Source organism: Sminthopsis crassicaudata, chromosome 2 (assembly GCF_048593235.1).
Source record: "Sminthopsis crassicaudata isolate SCR6 chromosome 2, ASM4859323v1, whole genome shotgun sequence".
NCBI classification, from domain to species: domain Eukaryota; kingdom Metazoa; phylum Chordata; class Mammalia; order Dasyuromorphia; family Dasyuridae; genus Sminthopsis; species Sminthopsis crassicaudata.
Window position 1 is genome coordinate 130,786,074 of NC_133618.1, and position 19,931 is coordinate 130,806,004.

Sequence of the window (19,931 nt, forward strand, 5' to 3'; positions counted from 1 at the left end):
ATTTTAGATAAGAACATAGTTTAGTAGATGAAATGGTAAAGCTTGTAAAGCTAAGGGATTTCCCAGGGGCTAAAAGAACAATAGTCACTCCCTAGCAAAGTCCATCTCCACCCCTTCTTCTTTTTCTCTTTCTCTTTCTCTGTCTCTGTCTCTGTCTCTCTGTCTGTCTCTGTCTTTCTTTGTCTCTGTCTCTGTCTCTGTCTCTGTCTCTGTCTCTGTCTCTGTCTCTCTCTCTCTCTGTCTCCCTGTCTCTCTCTGTCTCTGTCTCTGTCTCTGTGTGTGTGTGTGTGGGTGTGTGTGTGGTTGTGTGTGCATGCGATTTCTTTTTTTCTGGGCTTCCTAAAACAAAGGATTCTTTATTTAATATTTTATTTTCCCTCAATTTCATGTAAAAACAATTTAATATTTATTTTTAAAAATTTGAATTCCAAAGTTTTCCTTCTTCAGTATCTGCCACATTATGAAGGCAAGTTCTTAGACATAGATAATATATGTGTAATCATGCAAATCATATTTCCATATTAGTCATGTTATTAAAAGAAAACATAAACCCCCACTCCCCCAAATAAGCTCAATGAAAACAAATGTGTCAATCTGTATTCAGACATTATAATTTCTTTCAAAATGTGTCAATCTGTATTCAGACATCATTTTTTTCTGTGGGAATATGTAATATTTGTCATAGTAAGTCCTTCAGAGTAATCTTGGATCACTGTATAGCTGAGAATATCATCTTACAATATTTCTGTTACTTTGTAAACAGTATATTTCACTTTGTATCAAATTGATGAAGATTTTCCAGGTTTTCCTGAGAGCATCCTGCTTATTATTTCTCATAGCACAATGACACTTTATCACAAATACATACACAATCTGTTTAGTCATTCCCTAAATGATGGACATCCCCTCAATTTTCTAACTTTTTTTTATATAGATACTTTTCCTTTTTTGTCTTTTGTCACTGCTGCTGTTGATTCAGTAGCTCTCAATAACTGGATCTGGTTTACTGTGATCCCTCTGCACTGGTGTGGCCTGCATTGAATTGTGCTCCACTCTTATCTACTGTGACAGACCTTCCTGCCAATCTTCTAGATCATATTTGACTGGAAAATTATTTCACACCATCTTTGTGTGAGTTTTGATGTTTGAGAAATTATTTTATGGCATTACCTAAAGGGTTCAGAGAGGTTTGGAGAACAGTTCAGATGTGTCATTGACTTTTCTTCAATGTCTTGGGATACTCTTCTCCCATTCTTCTCCCTCTCCCCTCCCTGTCTCCCTTTCCTCCCCTTCCCTCTCATCTGTCTCCTCCTCCTCCTCCTCCTCCTCCTCCTCCTCCTCCTCCTCCTCCTCCTCCTCCTCCTCCTCCTCCTCTTCCTTCTCTTCCTCCCCCATCCCCATCCCAAAAGCTTAACAACATAATGGGGAAAGTATCATTGAAGGAACCAGGAAGAATGGGGTTCAAATACAACTTTACATATTTTCTAGCTATATGACCCTGGGAAAGAATGTCTTAATCTTCTGCCACTTATCCATAAAATGGAGATAATTAAGATACTTTACTCCTAAGTTTGTTTTCAGTATAAAACAAGGCAATATTTGTAAGGCTCTTTGCAAACCTTAAAGCTAAAAATCTTTAGAAATGGATCCTGGAGCTGCTGGATCTATAAGAATTTATAAAGAGCCTGATAGATAAACCCAGGAAAAGTAAAGACTTTAGATGAAAGGATTTAACTCATATAATTTTACCTGGAGAGTAGAGTCTCTTTTCTTTCAGATCTAGCACTTGTACTCTTTCAGTTGGTTTCTCTTTTTCTTAGGGTTTGTCAATATCAGATAGGATAAAAATGAAGCATTTAAAGATGAGCCAGTTTTATGGAATCTTTCGCAAGCGCATCGACATGCTACTCTCAGCACAGACTTTTGTGGGTCGTGTACTGGTAAGTTTTATTTATTACTTGTTTGGAGGAGAGGGATATTCACTCACTAAAATAAACAAAATAATTATGGGTCAGATTTCCATGGCTAATCAAGGGCCCAATCAGGGATGGCCAGTTCCTAAACTGCCAAATCATTTTGAACTATCCCTTTTTAAACTTCTGTGCTATTTGTGTCCCTTTATTGTTTCAGTTTTGTAGGATATGATTTGAAAATTTCCTTTCTGAACATCTTAATCAGTCATTTAAACATATTGCCCAAGGATCAAAAAAGCCATATGCAATGACATTTAAATCATAAGCATATTTCACTAAAATAAAGAGAAGATTAATTTTTTCACTTAAAAAAGTTGTTACCTTAAATATGTTTAAAAGACTTCAGTTAGGGGGTGGAGCCAAGATGGTGGAGAAGGCACACATGAGTATCTGAGCTCTTCTCACCCTCATTACCAATTTTTAAAATCAGCCTCAAAAATAGCGCGAGACTAGTAAGGTTCACAAAGATTGGAAGTACAACAACTCACCAGTCAAAGATAATCAGGAATATTGCCAGAAAAGGTTTGTCCTGAGTGACAGGAGTAGACTAGCACAGGCAGGGCAGGGATAGAATCAAGAGCAGGGCGGTCTCTGCAATTGGAAGGTTCACACAGAGCTCTCTGCCATTGTCTGACTGCTTTGCTTCAGTGGGGGAGTAGTGGACCAGCAGAGAAGTTGGAACCTAGAGTAGAGGATACACTGAGGGACGCCAGAGCTTGAGAGGATCTGGCTGTACCCACCCAGAACCAGAAGTGACTCAGTGCAGACCATAACACAGATCTTCTCAGCATTCTGCAGAGAGGGGCTCTTGTTGGGGGGCAGTCACACACAGCAGGGGCACATCTCGGGGTAGCCTCTCATCTGCACAGTGAGGGGCTGGGTGGGGGGGGTAGTGGAATTTCCCCAACTCAACTGTGCTCCCAGGCAGAGACACTTCCAGTGCATGAGGGATAGGACAACTGCTAATACTCAAAGCTGGCTGGGGGGGAGGGGGGACAGTGATACTTTTGCTGCTTAACCTCTATCCCCCAAGGCAGTAGATAATCCTCACAGAGGGGCTCCTCCCAGGGCACTCACACAGCCCAGCCCATGATACCCAGTCCTATTCACTTCCCTATGGAGCTCTTCCCAGAACCGGCCCACAGCTCAGTCTTTCCTTGCAGCCCATTGAGAGGACAGTTACTGTCCATATACCCATCCTTGCTCTGCAGAGGAAGCTGGTAACCTCCTTGCCCTGAAGGCAGACCCTAAAGATTAAAAAAAAAAAATGAGTAAAAAAATGAAGAAAAGGATTGATAGCTTCTATAAGAAAGAGAGCGGATTTCCAACCCAGGAGACTAATAGCAAATAGCATCCAGATAATACCCCAAATAAGGCTCTCCTAGAAGAGACTATAAAAAATCTCAAGAGAGTTAGAAGAAAAATGGGGAAAGGAAAGAGAATTTATGCAAAAGAGTAACAACCTCCTGAAATGTGAATTAGAAAAAGTAAAGAATTCACAGGAAGTTCAGGGAAACAGAATTAGGAAATTGGAAAAGGTAAAGAAATCACAGGAAAGTAGGATCTGTGAATTGGAAAAGATAAAGAATTCTCAAGAAAGTAAGATTTGTGAATTGGGAAAAGAAAATAACTCACTAAAAAAAAAAACAAATTTAGTGAAACGGAAAAAAATTCCATAGAGCAAAACAACTCATTTAAAAACTCAATTGGACATATACAAAAAGAAGTTAAAAAAAAAAAAAAAAAAAAAAAGACTTCAGTTAAACACTACTAACCATTGGACTGGATAGGTATTTTGCAACAGTTTTCTTTAAAAAAAAAAAAAAATTGAGATAAAATTTGGTACCTTTCTTACTAGTTATGCTTTAAAAAAAAAATCAGTTCAACCTGAATTTGGTCAAAATAAAAGTATGTGTGATTGTGTGTATATTTAATTTTCTTGACCTTTAAAGCTACTTACTATCTAAATGTCATTGACTAAATGAGCAAAAATAAACCCTTTCTTAGTTACACAGACCTCCATAATCTTCTGATCATCTGCACCATCCTTTTACTTATCTAATGCACTGATAAGGATATATGGGATAATTAAACATTTTTTCTTATTTTTTTTTTTCTCCAATCTTTCTTTTCTCAGAATTCTTCCTGTTATCACATCTGTGAGGAGGTAAATAGAGGAGGGGGACTTTATATCCCTATGCTATAGTCCTAAAAACAAAATGAAATTATTTGTTCCTGGTTTTCTCCAATAAGATGAAGTAATTTCCCTGTGCCTAAAAATATCCTTAACTCTTTTCTTTTCCAAATCAAATTTAATTTAACTTTTGTTTTTTTTTTTATAATAAGCAAATAAAACTATATTTTAGCTATGAAGCAGATTTAGTTGCTTTTTTAAATTAATGCCCTGATCAAATGGTTTCAATTCCAAACTATGCCTGTTAGAACAGCTATACCGCCAATCAAAGGTACTTTAATAAAATTTTAAACTAATTTTCCTACAGTGTTTCCAAAAATTTCTAAATTCGTCAATAATTTGTGACCCTCTTCTCTGTATCTTCATTTCAATTCAACAAAGATTTGGAGCCCTTAGTAAATACAAGATGCTGTTTTAGGTGTTAGTCTCTACCCTGAAAAAGTATATAACAGAGTATAAGGGAGAAGGTTTAGAAATCATTTTGGTTTGTTTTTTAGTTTGCTGCATGCATAGAAATCAATGTGATCCAAACTTTTTTTTTCTTCCAAAACTCATTTATTTTTCAAATTTTTCTCCAACCTCTATTACATGATTCTTTTTTCTTCTTTTTACTATTATTACTATTAAAGCTTTTTTTTTTTTAATTTTCAAAACATGGAAAGTAATTTTCAACATTCACCCTTGCTAAACCTTTTGTCCCAAATTATTTTTCTTCCTTCCTTCCTACCATCCTCTCCCTTAAATGGCAACTAATTCAATATATGTTAAATATGTGCAATTCTTCTATACATATTTCCACAATTATCATGCTGCACAAGAAAAATCAGATCAAAAAAGGAAAAAAATGAGAAATAAAAATAATATAAGCAAACAACAACAAAAAAGAGTGAAAATAATATGTTGTGATTCACACAGTCTCCACAGTCCTCTCTTTGGATGCAGATGGCTCTCTTCATCACAAGATCTTTGGAACTGGACTGAATCATCTCATTCTTTTAGAGAGCCACATCTATCAGAATTGATCATCGTATAATTTTGCTGTGTCCATGTATAATGATTTCCTGGTTCCACTCACTTTATTTAGCCTCAATTCATGTAAGTCACTGCAGTTCTCTCTGAAATTATGCCTCTGATCATTTCTTATAGAAAAATAATATTCCATAACATTCACATACCATAACTTATTCAGCCATTTTCCAACTGATGGGCATCCACTCAGTTTCCAGTTTCTAGCCACTACAAAAAAAAAAAAAAAAAAAAAAAAAAAAAAAAAAAAAAAGGCTGCTACAAACATTTTTGCACATGTGGTCCCTTTCCTTTATGATCTCTTTGGAATTTAAGTCCAGTAAAAACACTGCTGGATCAAAGGAAATGCAAGTGTGATAGCCTTTTGGGCATAGTTTCAAATCACTCTCCAGAATGGTTGAATAAGTTCACAACTCCACCCAACAATGTATTAGTGTTCCAGTTTTCCCACATCCCTTTTAACATTCATCATTATCTTTTCCTGTCATCTTAGCCAATCTGAGAATTGTGTAGTGGTACCTCAGAATTGTTTTAATTTGCATTAATCTGGTCAATAGTGATTTAGAGCACCTTTTGGTAAGACTAAAATTGGTTTTAATTTATTCATCTGAAAATTGTCTATTCAAATCCTTTCACCATTTATTAATTGGAGAATGTCTTGAATTCTTATACTTTTGAGAAAATTCACAAATTCCTTCCTTCTCCACAGATCTGAGATGTAAAACTATCCTTTCTTCTTCTAATTTATTTAAAATATCACTATGTCAAAATCATGAAGCCATTTCAACCTTATCTTGGTTTATATTGTTAGGTATGGGTCAATGTCTAGTTTCTGCCATAGTAGTTTCCAATTTTCCCAGCAGTCTTTGTTAGTGAGTCCTTAACACAAAAGTTGAGATCTTTGGGTTTGTCAAACACTGGATTATTATAGTCGTTGACCATTTTATCCTGTGTACTTAGCCTATTCCACTGATCAACTTCTCTACTTCTTAGTCAATACCAAATAGTTTTGATGACTGGTTCTTTATAACATAGGTCTGGCACAGATCACCTTCATTGGCATTTTTAAAAATTAATTCCCTTGAAACTCTTGACCTTTTGTTCTTCCAGATGAAATTTGTTATTATTTTTTCTAGATCCGTAAAAAAAATTTTGGAGAGTTTGATTGGTATGGCACTAAATAAGTAGATTAATTTAGGTAATATTGTAATCTGTACTATATTCACTTGGCCTATCCATGAGCACTTGATATCTTTCCAATTGATTAGATCTAACTTTATTTGTGTGGAAAGTGTTTTGTAGTTGTGTTCCTATAGTTCCTAAACTCACAAATATATTATACTATCTACAGTAATTTTAAATGGAATATATCTTTTTATCTCTTGCTGTTGGATTTTCTTGGTAATATATAAGAATGCTAATGATTAATGTGTATTTATTTTGTATCCTGCAAATTAGCTGAAAATGTAAATTGTTTCTAGTACTTTTTAGTTGATTCTCTAGGCTTCTTTAAGTATATCATCATATCATCTGAAAAGGGTAATAATTTGGCTTCCTCATTATCTATTCTAATTCCTTTAATTTCTTTTCCTCTCTTATTTCCAAACAGTTCTAAAACAATATTGAATAACATTGGGATATTTTTTTCACCCCTGATCTTATTGGGAATGGTTCTACTTTATCCTTATTACATCTGATGCTTGTTGATGGCTTTAAAGAGATGCTATTGGCCAATTTGTGGAAGACTCCATTTATTCCTATGCTATCTAGTGTTTTTAATAGGAATAGGTGTTGCATTCCATCTAATGCTTTTTTTTTTGTATCTATTGAGATAATAATACTTTTTTTTAGTTTAGTTATTTTCTAATACAGCACTGCATTTCTGGTATAAATCATATGTGGTCATGGTGTATTATCATGGGAATAACTTGCTGTAATGGCTTTACTAATGTATCATTTAAGATTTAACATCAGAGCAGCTAGATGGCACAGTGGATAGAATACCAGCTCTGAAGTCAGGAGGACCTGAGTACAAATCTGGTCTTAGACACTTACAACTTCCTAGCTGTGTGACCCTAGGCAAATAATTTAATCCTAATTGCCTCAAGAGAATTTTTTTTTTTTTTTGCATCAATATTCATTAGGCAAAGAGTTCTATAATTTTCTCTCTCTGTTTTGAGCTTACCTGATTTAGGTATCAGCACCAGGTCTGTGTCATAAAAGTAATTTAGTAGAACTCCTTCTTTCCTTATTTTTCAAAATAGTTTCCATAGAATTGGAACTAATAGTTCTTTAAAAATTTGGTAGAATTCACATATAAATTCAACTGGCTCTGGAAATTTATTTCTTAGGGAGTTAATAATAGGTTGTTCAATTTATTTTTCTAAAATGAGAATATTTAATAATTTATTGCCTCTTCTATTAAACTGGGTCATCTATTGTTTTGTAAGTATTCATTCATTTCACTTAGATTATCAGATTTATTGATGTATAGTAGGGCAAAATAGCTGCTAGCTGTGCTAATTTTCTCTTCATTGGTGGAAAGCTCTGACTTTTTATTTTTGATACTAACAATTTGATTTTTCTTTCATTTTTTAAATCAAATTAACTAAAATATTTATCTATTTTGTTGTTTTTTTTGTAAAGCCAATTCTTACTTTTTGCTTAATAATTCAGTGGTTTTCTTACATTCAATTTTATTAATCTCCCTTTTTATTTTTTAGAATTTCAAATTTGGTATTTAATTGGGGGTTATTTAATTAGTTCTATTTCTAGCTTGTTTTAGTTGCATACCCAATTTATTTATCTTCTCTTTCTTTACTTTATACAAGTAAGCTTCTAAAGATATAAAAACACCCCTAAGAATTGCTTTAGCTATATCCCATAAATTTTGGTATGTTGTCTCATTATTGTCATTTTCTTCAATGGAATTATCAATTGTGTCTATGATTTGTTGTTTTATCCACTCACACTTTAGGATTAGAGTATTTAATTTCCAATTAATTTTATTCTATTTTTTCCTGTCCCTTTATTACAGGTAATTTTTATTGGATCATTATCTGAAAATGCATTTACTATTTCTGCCTTTCTGCATTTGATTTTAAGGTTTTTAATGCCCTAACATATGGTCAATTTTTGTGGAGGTTTCCTATACTGTTGAGAATAAAAGTATTCTATTCTTCTTCCATTCAAATTTCTCCAAAGGTTTATAATACTCAACTTTTCTAGAATTCTATTTACATCCTTAACTTCTTTCTGGTTTATTTTGTGGTTTGATTTATCTATTTCTGAAAGAGCAAGGTTGAGATGCCCCACTAGTATAGTTTTGGTGTCTAATTCTTCTTGCAGCTCTCTTAACTTCTCCTCTAAGAATTTAGCTTCTATAACACTTGGTGCTTATATGTTTAGAATTGATTTTACTTCATTATCTATGGTATCCTTTAGTAAGATGAAGTTTCCTTTCTTATCTCTTCTAATTAGACCTATTTTTGCTTTTGCTTGATCTGAGATCAGGACGGCTATTCTGTGTTTCATTTTGTTTTTTACTTTAGCTGAAGCATTTTAGATTGTACTCCAGCCTTTTACCTTTATACTGTATGTATTATTCTGCTTTAAATTTGTTTCCTATAAAAAAGATATTTTAGGATTCTAGTTTTTAATCCAGCCTGCTATCCACTTCTGTTTTATAAGAGAATTAATCCCAATCACATTTACAATTAAAATTACTAAATATTTCCCACCATCTTATTTTCCCGAAGTTATATTTTACTCTTTACTTTCTCTCTTTCCTTCCTCCACAGTATTTTGCTTCTGACCACCACCTCCCTCAAACATCCCTCCCCTTTTACAGCTCATCCTCCTTTCTTCTAACCTCCTACTTCTATTTTCCCTACATATAATAATTGCCTATTATTCATAGTGGTTCTCTATGAATAGTTAAGTCCTTGAACAACCTAAATCAACAGTTAATTTGGGACAGAATTGAAATTTGAATAACTTTTACCTCTTTAAATTACAATAATCTATCACAGCATCTTCTAGAATATTCTTTTAAGCTTTCTATAGCCAACTACTAACTTTCTTAAAACACTCTAAGTTATTAGCCTCCCACTTTCCCTTCCCCTTTTTCCTCTTACTTCCCTATAGGGTTTAACAAGTTTCTTTGTGAAACTAAATCTATCTAATGGTCTCTCTTTGAGCCAAATCTGATGAGAGTAAGATTCACATAATGCTTATCTCCCTTCCTTCTTTCCCTCAATTGTAATAGGGCTTTTTTTTTTAATCTCTTCATGAGATGTAATATACCTCATTTTACTTCCATTTTCCTCATCTTTTGGTACAATTTCCTTTCCACCTCTAGTTTCTTTTTTATATTATCACAATAAAATCAAATTACACCTGCGCACTCTAAGTATATCCATAACAGAGATACAGTTTTCAAGAGTTAAACATATCATCTTCCCATATATAGATATAAACATTTTAACTTTTAAAAGAAACAGTTATTGTTCTTTCTTTTTTACCTTTTTATGCTTTTTCTGAGTTCTGTATTTGAAAATTAAATTTGCTGTTCAGCTCTGATCTTTTCATCATAAAAAAATAAAATTCACCTGCTTCATTGAATGTCCATCTTTTATTCTTAACTGCAATTCAAGTTCTTTTGCCTTTCAGATTATCAGATTGTAGGTCCCTCAGCCATTTAAATGTAAACTACTTGGTCCTGGGTAATCCTGATTATAGCTTCTGGATATTTGATTTGCTACTTTCTGGCTGTTTACAACATTTTCTCTTTCATCTGATAATTCTGACATTTAGCTACAATAATCCTTAGAATTTTCATTTTGGTATCTCATTTAGGAGTGATCAGTGAATTCTTTCAATGGCTATTTTATCCTCTGGTTCTAGAATTTTAGGGCAGTTTTTCTTGATGATTTCCTAAAAGATGATGTCTAGGCTCTTTTTTTTTAATCATGGTTTTTAGGTAGTCCAATATTTCTTAGATATTCTCTCCTGGATCTGTATTCCAGGTCAGTTGTATTTCCAAGGAGATATTTTACATTTTCTTCTATTTTTTTTTTTTTTTTTTTTTTTTTACTTTTTCCTTTTGTTTGACTGATTCTGGAAGTATCATTGAGTTATTCTTTTCCATTTCTTCAATTCTAACTTTTAATGAATAATTTTTTTCAGTTAGTTTTTGTATCTTCCTTTGAATTTGGCCAATTGGACTTTGTATTGTTATTTCATTGGATTTTTTTTTCCATTTTACAAATTCTGTTTTTCAGCGAGTTGGTTTTCTTTTTCCAATGTATTTATGTGTGTTTTTTTTTTTTTCCCATAAATCTGCTTTGTAAGGAGTTATATGTTTTTTGTTTGTTTTTTTTTTTTTTTTTCATTTCACAATCTATTTTTAAGGAGTTTCTTCAAATAATTTATCTTTCCTTTTCCAAAGTCTTCTGCAAAGTTCTGATTTCCTTACACCATTTTTTCTCTAAGTCTCTTTTAAATCCTTTTTAAAATTCTTTCATGAGAGCCTTGTGAGATAGGAACCAACATATATCACATTTTCGGGCTTCATCTGCAGAAAATTTGCCTTTAGTGTCCTCAGGGTTTGAGGTCTGTTCTTCTTTGTCTCCATAAAAAGCTATCTATGGTCAGAGTCCTTTTTGCCTTTTTTCCCCTCATTTTTAAAAGGCTGAGGTATGCTCTTAAACAAAGGGGAGATTGTCCTAATCTTCCCCTAAAGGTGACAGCAGTTTTATGCTGACCTGGCACTGTGCTGCTGACTTCCTTCTGGTGCTGGGTGAGTATAATCAAGTCCACATTTTTCTGGGGTTCAGAGGCTCACTATTTGCCTATTGTATTTGTGTTGGATATCTCATAGCTAATCTGCTGATCCACCGACTTCTGAACTAAGAACATAGTCAACACTGATGTGTTTTGACTAAGAGCTTCCTGGTAGAGTCCTAGTGGCATGGACACAACACTACCCTGGATGCCTGTGCTATGCCTATGCTTGACCTCCCCCCTCTCCCACCCCTTGTACCTGATTGAAACAGATCTTTTCTGAAATTGTTCCAAAATATCTTCTGCTGGAAATTTGCTACACTCCAATTATTTAAGAGTCTGGCACTCTAAAATCAGTAGAGAGGCTTGATCTGGGAGAGGTATGGAGAAGGATGCCAGGAAGTGCTCAGATAAAGAATTGTCTACTTTCCACCATCTTGGTTCTGCCCTCCCAAACTTTTAAATCATCCACTACTACCTGTATCCTTACCAGCAACGTGTTGGAAGGAGGGAATAATAGGGAAAAGGTTCTTTTCCTAATGGTATCAGTAATAGCTAAAGGAGGCTTTCAAATATAGTTGCCCTGAAGGCTAATGCCTTCTGAGGAGGAATGCTAAATAACTTGTAGGCATTCAGAATTGTTGAAAAGTAATAGAGATGGTTGTAATGGGTTAAGGTTGTGTTGGCAATAAGTCTTAATTGGTTATGAAGTTGGAGAGTGATATATTTCATCTCTGCACCCCTCAAATTGGACAAATCCTTAGGAACCCTTTCATGGAGGATTGTGGCCTCAACTTTGGATGCCTTCTAAACTACTAATTTAAATTATATACTAGTTTATATATGTAAAGTCAATATTGGTTATTATCCATGGTGGTTCTTTATGAATAGTAAAGTCATTGAGCAGCCTAAATCAAGTTAATTTGGAGCAGGACTGAAATTTGAATCCACTTACTCTTTCATTTCAATCATCCTAACTCAGCATCTTCTAGAACATTCTCTTAAGTTTTCTATAGCCAACTACCAACTTTCTTAAAATATCCCTAAGCAAAAGATTGTGAAGAGACCAAAAAAAGCAGTTTGGAATCCTTACTGAGAAGAATAATACATGACTCTTGACCTTATAGAATCTATTATTCTCTATGTAGAATCTAATATCATCTATTAAGGAATATAAGACATACATACTCACAAATAACTACTCTCCAAAATAACAGATGGAAGTATTAAAAGAATGCTACAAAATGGTGAATAGAAAACGAAAAATAGAAAATGAAGACCATTAGACTGTAAACTCCATTAGGATAAGGAATGTATCATATCTAAACTTTTTTATTTGCACCAGCTCCCAGGACAGTGCTCACATCTTATGGGTACTTATGCTTGGTGATTGATTGAATGAATAAAGTTTATCATCTTACTGGTAGGAAAAGGAAAAATTTGATACAATCAATGACAACTGTACTTGTTCTTAAAGGAAGTGTAAAAATTAGACAGGTGTAGGAAAAAATGGCATTTAAAGTAAATGGAACAATGTTTTAAAGCTATTAGAAGAAAGGACAGGACAGGTAAGTTGATACACTACCCATTAGAAGGCAGAGAAATGGGTAATATAGTTTTTAATAGGTATATATATTTCCACAACAAAAAGTCCATTCCTTGCAACATGTACTTATTTGTTTTATAACACAGTTTATGTGCTACAATGAAAGCTTAAAGCCTTCAGGGGACATTTGCATGGTGTGGCTGAAGTTCTCAAATTCTTCCTTAGGGGAGTAAAAAGTTTCTGTCATGACCATGTTCACCAAAATGTCTTTGAACAGGATATATATTTCCTGGGATGTAGAAAGTATACAATGAGTGAGGAACAAAAGTATTCCATGTATCAGGCATATACATCAAAGACTGATTTAGATTGAGGATAATTGGTGATAGAAGCTCGGAATGAATTAAGTCATTGGACTTAATTTTTCTGCTTTATGCCCATGAGCAGGCAAATGGCACAATAATCAGAAATATAAAAGTGATTCTAGACTGGAGAGTAAGGGACTTCTCCCAAAAGCTTTTTGAAGTTTTTAAAAGAATGACATCCCTAATCCTTTCCTCCAATTCAATCAATGTTTCAATAATCAATTGTTTAATGTGCTAACAATTATTTTGTGTTAGAGAGATTAAAGAATAAAAGAAGTAGGGGGCAGCTATGTGGCACAGTGGATAGAGCACCAGTCCTGAATTTAGGAGGACCTAAGTTCAAATCTGGTCTCAGATATTTAATACTTCCTAGCTGTGACCGTGGGCAAGTCACTTAACCTTAATTGCCTTAGCAAATAATAATAATAATAATAAATAAATAAATAAATACATAAATACATAAATAAATAAATAAATAAATAAATAGAAGAAGTGGTCTTTTAAAAAAAAAGTTTAGACTAATAATATACTAATTTTACTAATAAACAATACAGTTTGTGAGTATCTTTTGCCTCCATTAGATTTTTACATCATGAAAGTCAGGTTCTGTGTCTTATTTTACCTTTGTTCCTCAGAGGACAGCACAGAGCCTTATTTGTAATAGGTATTCAATAATCATAGAATTGAATAGAGTCCTATACAATATATTCAACTACCTACAGACTATTAATAGATGGTTGGAAAAAGAAGAAATTGTTCTATGGCGTAATTAAGGTGAAACTTCACATGGAAAAAGGGTGACAATATAGACTGAGGTTAATAATTATATTGACAACAAACAACAACAAAATAGTAACTTGTCAAGGGGCCATTTCAATCTCCATTCTCTGGATATAATAAAAATAACTAGGTAAATAATAAGTAATAAGGATAATAATGATTATGATGATAATCATAATGGTGGTATTAATAATTTGAAATCATGAGGATTTTAAGGTCTCATCAATGGATATTCTTCTGCCTATGATGTAGGTTTTAGTCCATCCATATTTTTTCATCTTCTGTAATGTCTTTCCATGATCTTTCATAAGAACCCAAATGGGATTTATACAATGAAATGAGGCTTTCCCTATCTCAGTTTATAAGAATTTATTAGATACCTACCATATGTCACTTGGGCTAAGGATACAACGAAAATCAAAACATAGTCCCTGCTTTTAGTAATTCACAATCCAAATGAGGGAAACATTTACATACATAGGTTTATACAAAATATAAATACAATTAAGAATGTAATCTAAAAGTAGAAGACACTAGTAGCTAGTTTTCATAGAGAGCACCAGGAAAATGTCTAGATCTCTGAACATTGCTAGAATATTAATGTAATGCATGTTTTATAATCAATCAATAACTTCAACAGTTACTAATCTTCCATTTTATGCCAAATAAAAAGTAAGACACTAGGAATTCAAAGACCAAAATGAAACCGCTTGTGCACTATAGGAGCTTCCCTTTTTACATTTTTCATATTCTTCACCTTTACCAGATGACCCTTGGAATTAGGGGTGTGCTGAATGTTTAATACTAAGCATGTTTAGCAATATCTAATGATAATTGACATTGATCTAATGCTTTCATATTTATCCTGTGCTTCATTTATCTCACTTGATTCTTACAAAAAAACCTTAAATGATAAATTATCACAGGCATTGTCTCTATTTTACAGAAACAGACACCAAGCATGAGGTAAGGCAGAGTGACAGTAATTGATATGCTATCTATTTAGTTCAGAATGCTCATGCTTCAGAATAAAGCAAAATAAAAAAAAGGCACAATGAGGAGGTCTAAGCAATTATTAATTTTGCTGTACTATGCTGATGGAGAGAGAGAGAGAGGCAGATAGACAAACAGAGACAGAGAGAGAGAAGAGAAGAAGGAGGAGGAGGAGGGAGGGATGCAGGAAGGCAGAGTGAGAATAGAACATTAAGTTAACTTGGAAATTTTCTTGTTATCACTTTTATTTTCAGATGATCCTTGTCTTCCTACTGAGCATTGGGTCCCTTGTAATCTATTTCATCAACTCTGCAGAGTAAGTGTAACCAGACCAGGTTAAACTAAAGCATTCCTATTTTCTGGCACATCACTTGTCAGGGATATTGTAGAAGGAATTCCTGCTCAGGTAGGATTGGACCTCTCAAGTCCCTTCCATCTCTTGGCTTCTAAGACTATAAGACATAAGAAGACACAAGATACAAGATTGAAAAAAATCATTCCCTCTACTACTAGTAGTAATCTAGTCAGTGAACAAATATTTGCTGAGTGCTCAAAATTCTTGCTAGAATAGATGCTTATAGATTATCAATGAGGAAAGGACATGATATAGGAAATAGAAATCTGATCTTGGAATTAAGAAAGCCCTGTACTCCAAAATTGCTTCTGATATTTACTAAGGGTGGAGCTTTATGCAAGGAATTTAATGTCTTTGACTTTCAGTTTCTTCATGTGTAATATGGGAATGATACTTTATGTAGAACCTACTTCATATGATCATCATGTTGATTTAATTACAAGACAATGCTTAACAAAAGGCCAAATATTATTTGTATAGATAAGCCTTCTAATTGGAAGCATTTTTTACATACTTATCAGAACTATCTGAGAGATAACCTTGTTTAAGATAGTGAATTACATGCCCCTGGAGATATTCAAACTTTAAGCTAAAGCAACTATTTCAGAGATATTTTAGATGGTCACCTTATTTAGAGATGTATTGGATTATATACCTTCTGAGATCTCTTTCAACTCTGTAGCTCTTTGGTTCCATGATTCTTCCATGTAAAATTTGATTGTGAGATGTATGTTTGGAATAGGAGCTGATACTGGAATACATATTGGGGAGTATACAACTGGTTTTAGAATTTCCATTTATAACTTACTTCCGCCTTCCCATTTTAATCCCTTTTGATCTTATATCTCACATGTAAGAAGCCAAGTAGAACCAAACCAACAATCATAAAAATGAAAATGCAAGTTTATTTATGGGCTAATCCTGGAGATTATTAGCTGTTATTAAAAATAATGTGCTAACATAGAAATTAAACAGAAGCCTGGAACTACTATAGAGTTTTGGAGAACTCACAGAGGAAAAGTTAGGCTGAGATCATTAGCCAATTCAGATGAACTCTCTTTGTACTTGGGATCTGTCTGGAGAGTGAAATATTGGGTGATATGATGAGGAGGGAATGTGGCATGTGTTTATTCACCTTCTCTCTCACATGTTCCATATGATTTATGATAGGATCATGAAAAGGATAACGCCAGAAATATTCCATGCTACTTAAAAACTTAGGCATAGAATCACAGACTCTTACATTTGAAGAGACTGCAGAATTAATTTATTTTAACAACTACCAAGTGATAAATTCAAAAATGAGTGACCAATCCAATCCAAATGAGAATTAGTAAATGCCTGCTATGTCTGAGGCATTGTACTAGTATCTAGAGATTTAGAGATATACTGAGAATGTCCATAGGTAACATTATCCTGTGCAAAAGCATTGATATAGAAAAGTTTGCCCAAAACAAATGCAGACAAGTTTAGAAGCAAAGAAATATACTGAGAAAAATTTACATTCATGAATTCTAATACTTTATTTCTAAAATATTTAGAGAATTGACTCAAATATAATAGAATTCAAGTCATTCTTCAATTGATAAACGGTCAAATGATATGAACAGACAATTTTCAAATGAAGAATTAAAACTATTTCTAGCCATATCAAAAAATGCTCTAAATCATTATTGATTAGATAAATACAAATTAAGAGAACTCTCTGGTACCACTATATACCTCTCAGATTGGCTAAGATGACAAGGAAAGATAATAATGAATATTAGAGGGGACATGAGAAAACTGAGATATTATTGGTGGTAACTGAAAAAAATACTTCACTAAAAATTAGAATTGAACAAATGGAAATGAATGATTCCATGAGACATCAAGAATCAGTCAAAATAAAATGAAAAATAGAAGACAATATAAAATATCTCATGGGAAAAAAGGACCTGGAAAATATATCTAGGAGAGATAATATAGGAATTATTGAACTATTCTAAACCATGATGGACAAAAAGAACCTTGACAAAATCCTTTAAGAAATCATCAAGGAAAACTGCCCTAATACACTAGAACCAAAGGATAAAATAGCCATTGAAAGAATCTACCATTAACCTCCTGAAAGAGACCCCAAAATGAAAACTTCAATGAATTTTGTAGCTAAATTCAAGGAGTATCAGATCAAGGAGAAAATACTGCAAGTATCCAGAAAGAAGCAATTCAGATTTCAAGGAGCCACAATCAGGGTTACCTGGGGACTTAGCAGCTTCCACTTTTAAAGGATCTAAGTGCCTAGAATATGATATTCGGGAAAGTCAAAGAGCTTGGACTGCAGGCAAGAATCAATTAACCAGCAAAATTAAGTGTTATGTTTCAGGAGAAAATGGTGATGATTCAATGAAATAGGGGATTTTAAATAATATCTGATGAAAAGATCAGAACTGAACAGAAATCTTTATCTTCAAATACAAGACTCAAGAGAAGCATAAAAAGGTAAAAGGAGGAAAGAAAACCTATGTTTTTCAAAGGTTAAAATGTTTAAATTCCTTTTTGGGAAGATATGTGTAACTTGAGAATTATATATAGTTGGAAAGAATATATTTAGAGTGTAGGAATAAGTTGACTTCCATGTGATGATATAAAAAAGAAATTAGGGATGAAAAAAAGGATTGTAATGGGAGAAGGGAAAGGAAAGGTAAAATGGGGTAAATTATGTCACATGAAAAGGCACAAAAGATCTATTATGGTTAAGCAAAAGAAGAGAAGGGAATAAGCATTGGACATTAATCTCATTAAATTTGGCTCAAAGAGGGAATATAATATATAATTAGGTGGGTATAGAAATTTGTCTTATTCTATAGAGAAGTAGGAGGTGAAAAAGGGAAATAGGGAAGTTAATCAGAGGCAGAGCAGACTTAAAAGGGGAAAGGGATAAGAAGGGAAGTTTGGGGAAAAAAAAGGGAAGGCAGATTGAGGAAGGTAATTATCAGATTCAAAACAAAAGTAATGATGGAAATGCTCAAAGAGAGAGAAAAGTGTAACTTGTGAAAAAGAGGATAGTGGGAAATAAGAGTTAGAAATTTTAACTGTGAATGTGAATGGAATGACTTCTCCCATAAAATGGAAGTGGATAGCAGAGTGGATTTAAAAGCCAGAGTCCTACAATGTTTTGTTTTGTTTTGTTTTTTAACAAGAACACATCTAAAGCAGAGAGATACATAGAGAGTAAAGGTAAACAAAACAGCTGGAGCAAAATCTATTATGCTTCAGCTAAAGTTAAAAAAAAAAAAAAAAAAGGTGGTGATCCTAATTTCAAATCAAGCAAAAGCAAAAATATATCAAATTAAAGGACATAAGAAAAGAAACTATATTTTGCTAAAGGATACCATAGATAATGAAGTAATATCAATACTAGACATGTATGCATCAAGTGCTATATCATCCACATAACTAGAAGAGAAGTGAGTTACAACAAGAAATAGATGGCAAAACTATTCTACTGAGGGATCTCAACCTCCCTGTATCAGAATTAAATAAATCTAACCACAAAATAAACAAGAAAGAAGGTAAGGAGGTGAATAGAGTTTTACAAAAGTTAGATATGATAAACCTTTAAAAAATTTGGATGGGGATAGAAAGAAAGATACTTTTTTTCTCAGCAATTCATGATACCTACAAAAAAAAATTATTAGGGCATAAAAATCCAACAATCAAATGCAGAAAGTCAGAAATAGTAAAAATATATATATTTAATGTTCAAGGCAATTGAGAGACAATAAATGGACTTAAACATAAGTATCTTGGTAGATGGTATTTGTTTCATGTATTAGCAAGAAAAATTTAAAGGCATAAGGTGAAGTTGTTTTCAATCACACTGAACAAACCAATAACCTCAGACAAAGAATTATATGACTAAAATCTACCTAAGTCTACTTACAAAAAGATTGAAATCTTTATAGGTAAAAATTTGGAGAAAACTCATCCACCACAGCATTTAATGAACAGGAGCCCAGAAGCAATGAGTGCACACAAACCCACAGACTCTTTCAACCAGTGATACAGTATGAAAGATGTCTTATCTGTAGAAATTCAGTATTCAAATTTAGCTGATATTTACAAGGCCTTACTATGTACTAGGTTCTGTGCTAAGCTCTGGGGATAGAAAATAGAGAAGGAAAGAAAAGAGAAAAAAGAAAGAAAGAAAGAAAGAAAGAAAGAAAGAAAGAAAGAAAGAAAGAAAGAAAGAAAGAAAGAAAGAAAGAAAGAAAGAAAGAAAGAAAGAAAGAAAGAAAGAAAGAAAGAAAGAAAGAAAGAAAGAAAGAGAGAGAAAGAGAGAGAGAAAGAAAGAGAGAAAGAAAGAGAGAAAGAAAGAGAGAGAGAAAGAAAGAGAGAAAGAAAGAAAGAAAGAAAGAGAGAAAGAGAAAAAGAGAAAGAATGAAAGAAAGAAAGAAAGAAAGAAAGAAAGAAAGAAAGAAAGAAAAAAAGAAAGAAAGAAAGAAAGAAAGAAAGAAAGAAAGAAAGAAAGAAAGAAAGAAAGAAAGAAAGAAAGAAAGAAAGAAAGAAAGAAAGAAAGAAAGAAAGAAAGAAAGAAAGAAAAAAAGGAGGAAGGAAGGAAATCAAAAGAGATCTTCTTCTCTATAAGGGAAGAATCTAACAGTGAAAAATTGTACATGCAAGGAAACTGAAAAGGGGTAGTAGAAAATGGAAGATTATAACAGTATCAGCTGTTGGACAAGATATTCTTGGAGCTAAAACCAAAGAGACACTGATGGAAAATGCAATGTTACCTGGAAAATTCAGAGTCCTTTATATGGAAGAAGTTTATTGCTCTTCCTTCTAACTATCCAATCAGAGGGGAGAAGCAACTAAAGGAGCTGTAATGGTGTTGAATATCAAAAGTTCATTATAACTGCATGGTAATGAGATT

General features: G+C 33.3%; 1 protein-coding gene across 1 annotated transcript in view; it reads left to right on the top strand.

The window, feature by feature from the left end:
- Window positions 1-19,931, top strand: part of KCNU1 (potassium calcium-activated channel subfamily U member 1) — a 270,021-nt gene that overhangs the window by 9,889 nt on the left and 240,201 nt on the right. The window contains 2 exon segments of the mRNA XM_074285038.1: window positions 1,821-1,940; window positions 14,916-14,977. Of these exon segments, the coding sequence (XP_074141139.1) occupies window positions 1,821-1,940; window positions 14,916-14,977 (182 nt within the window).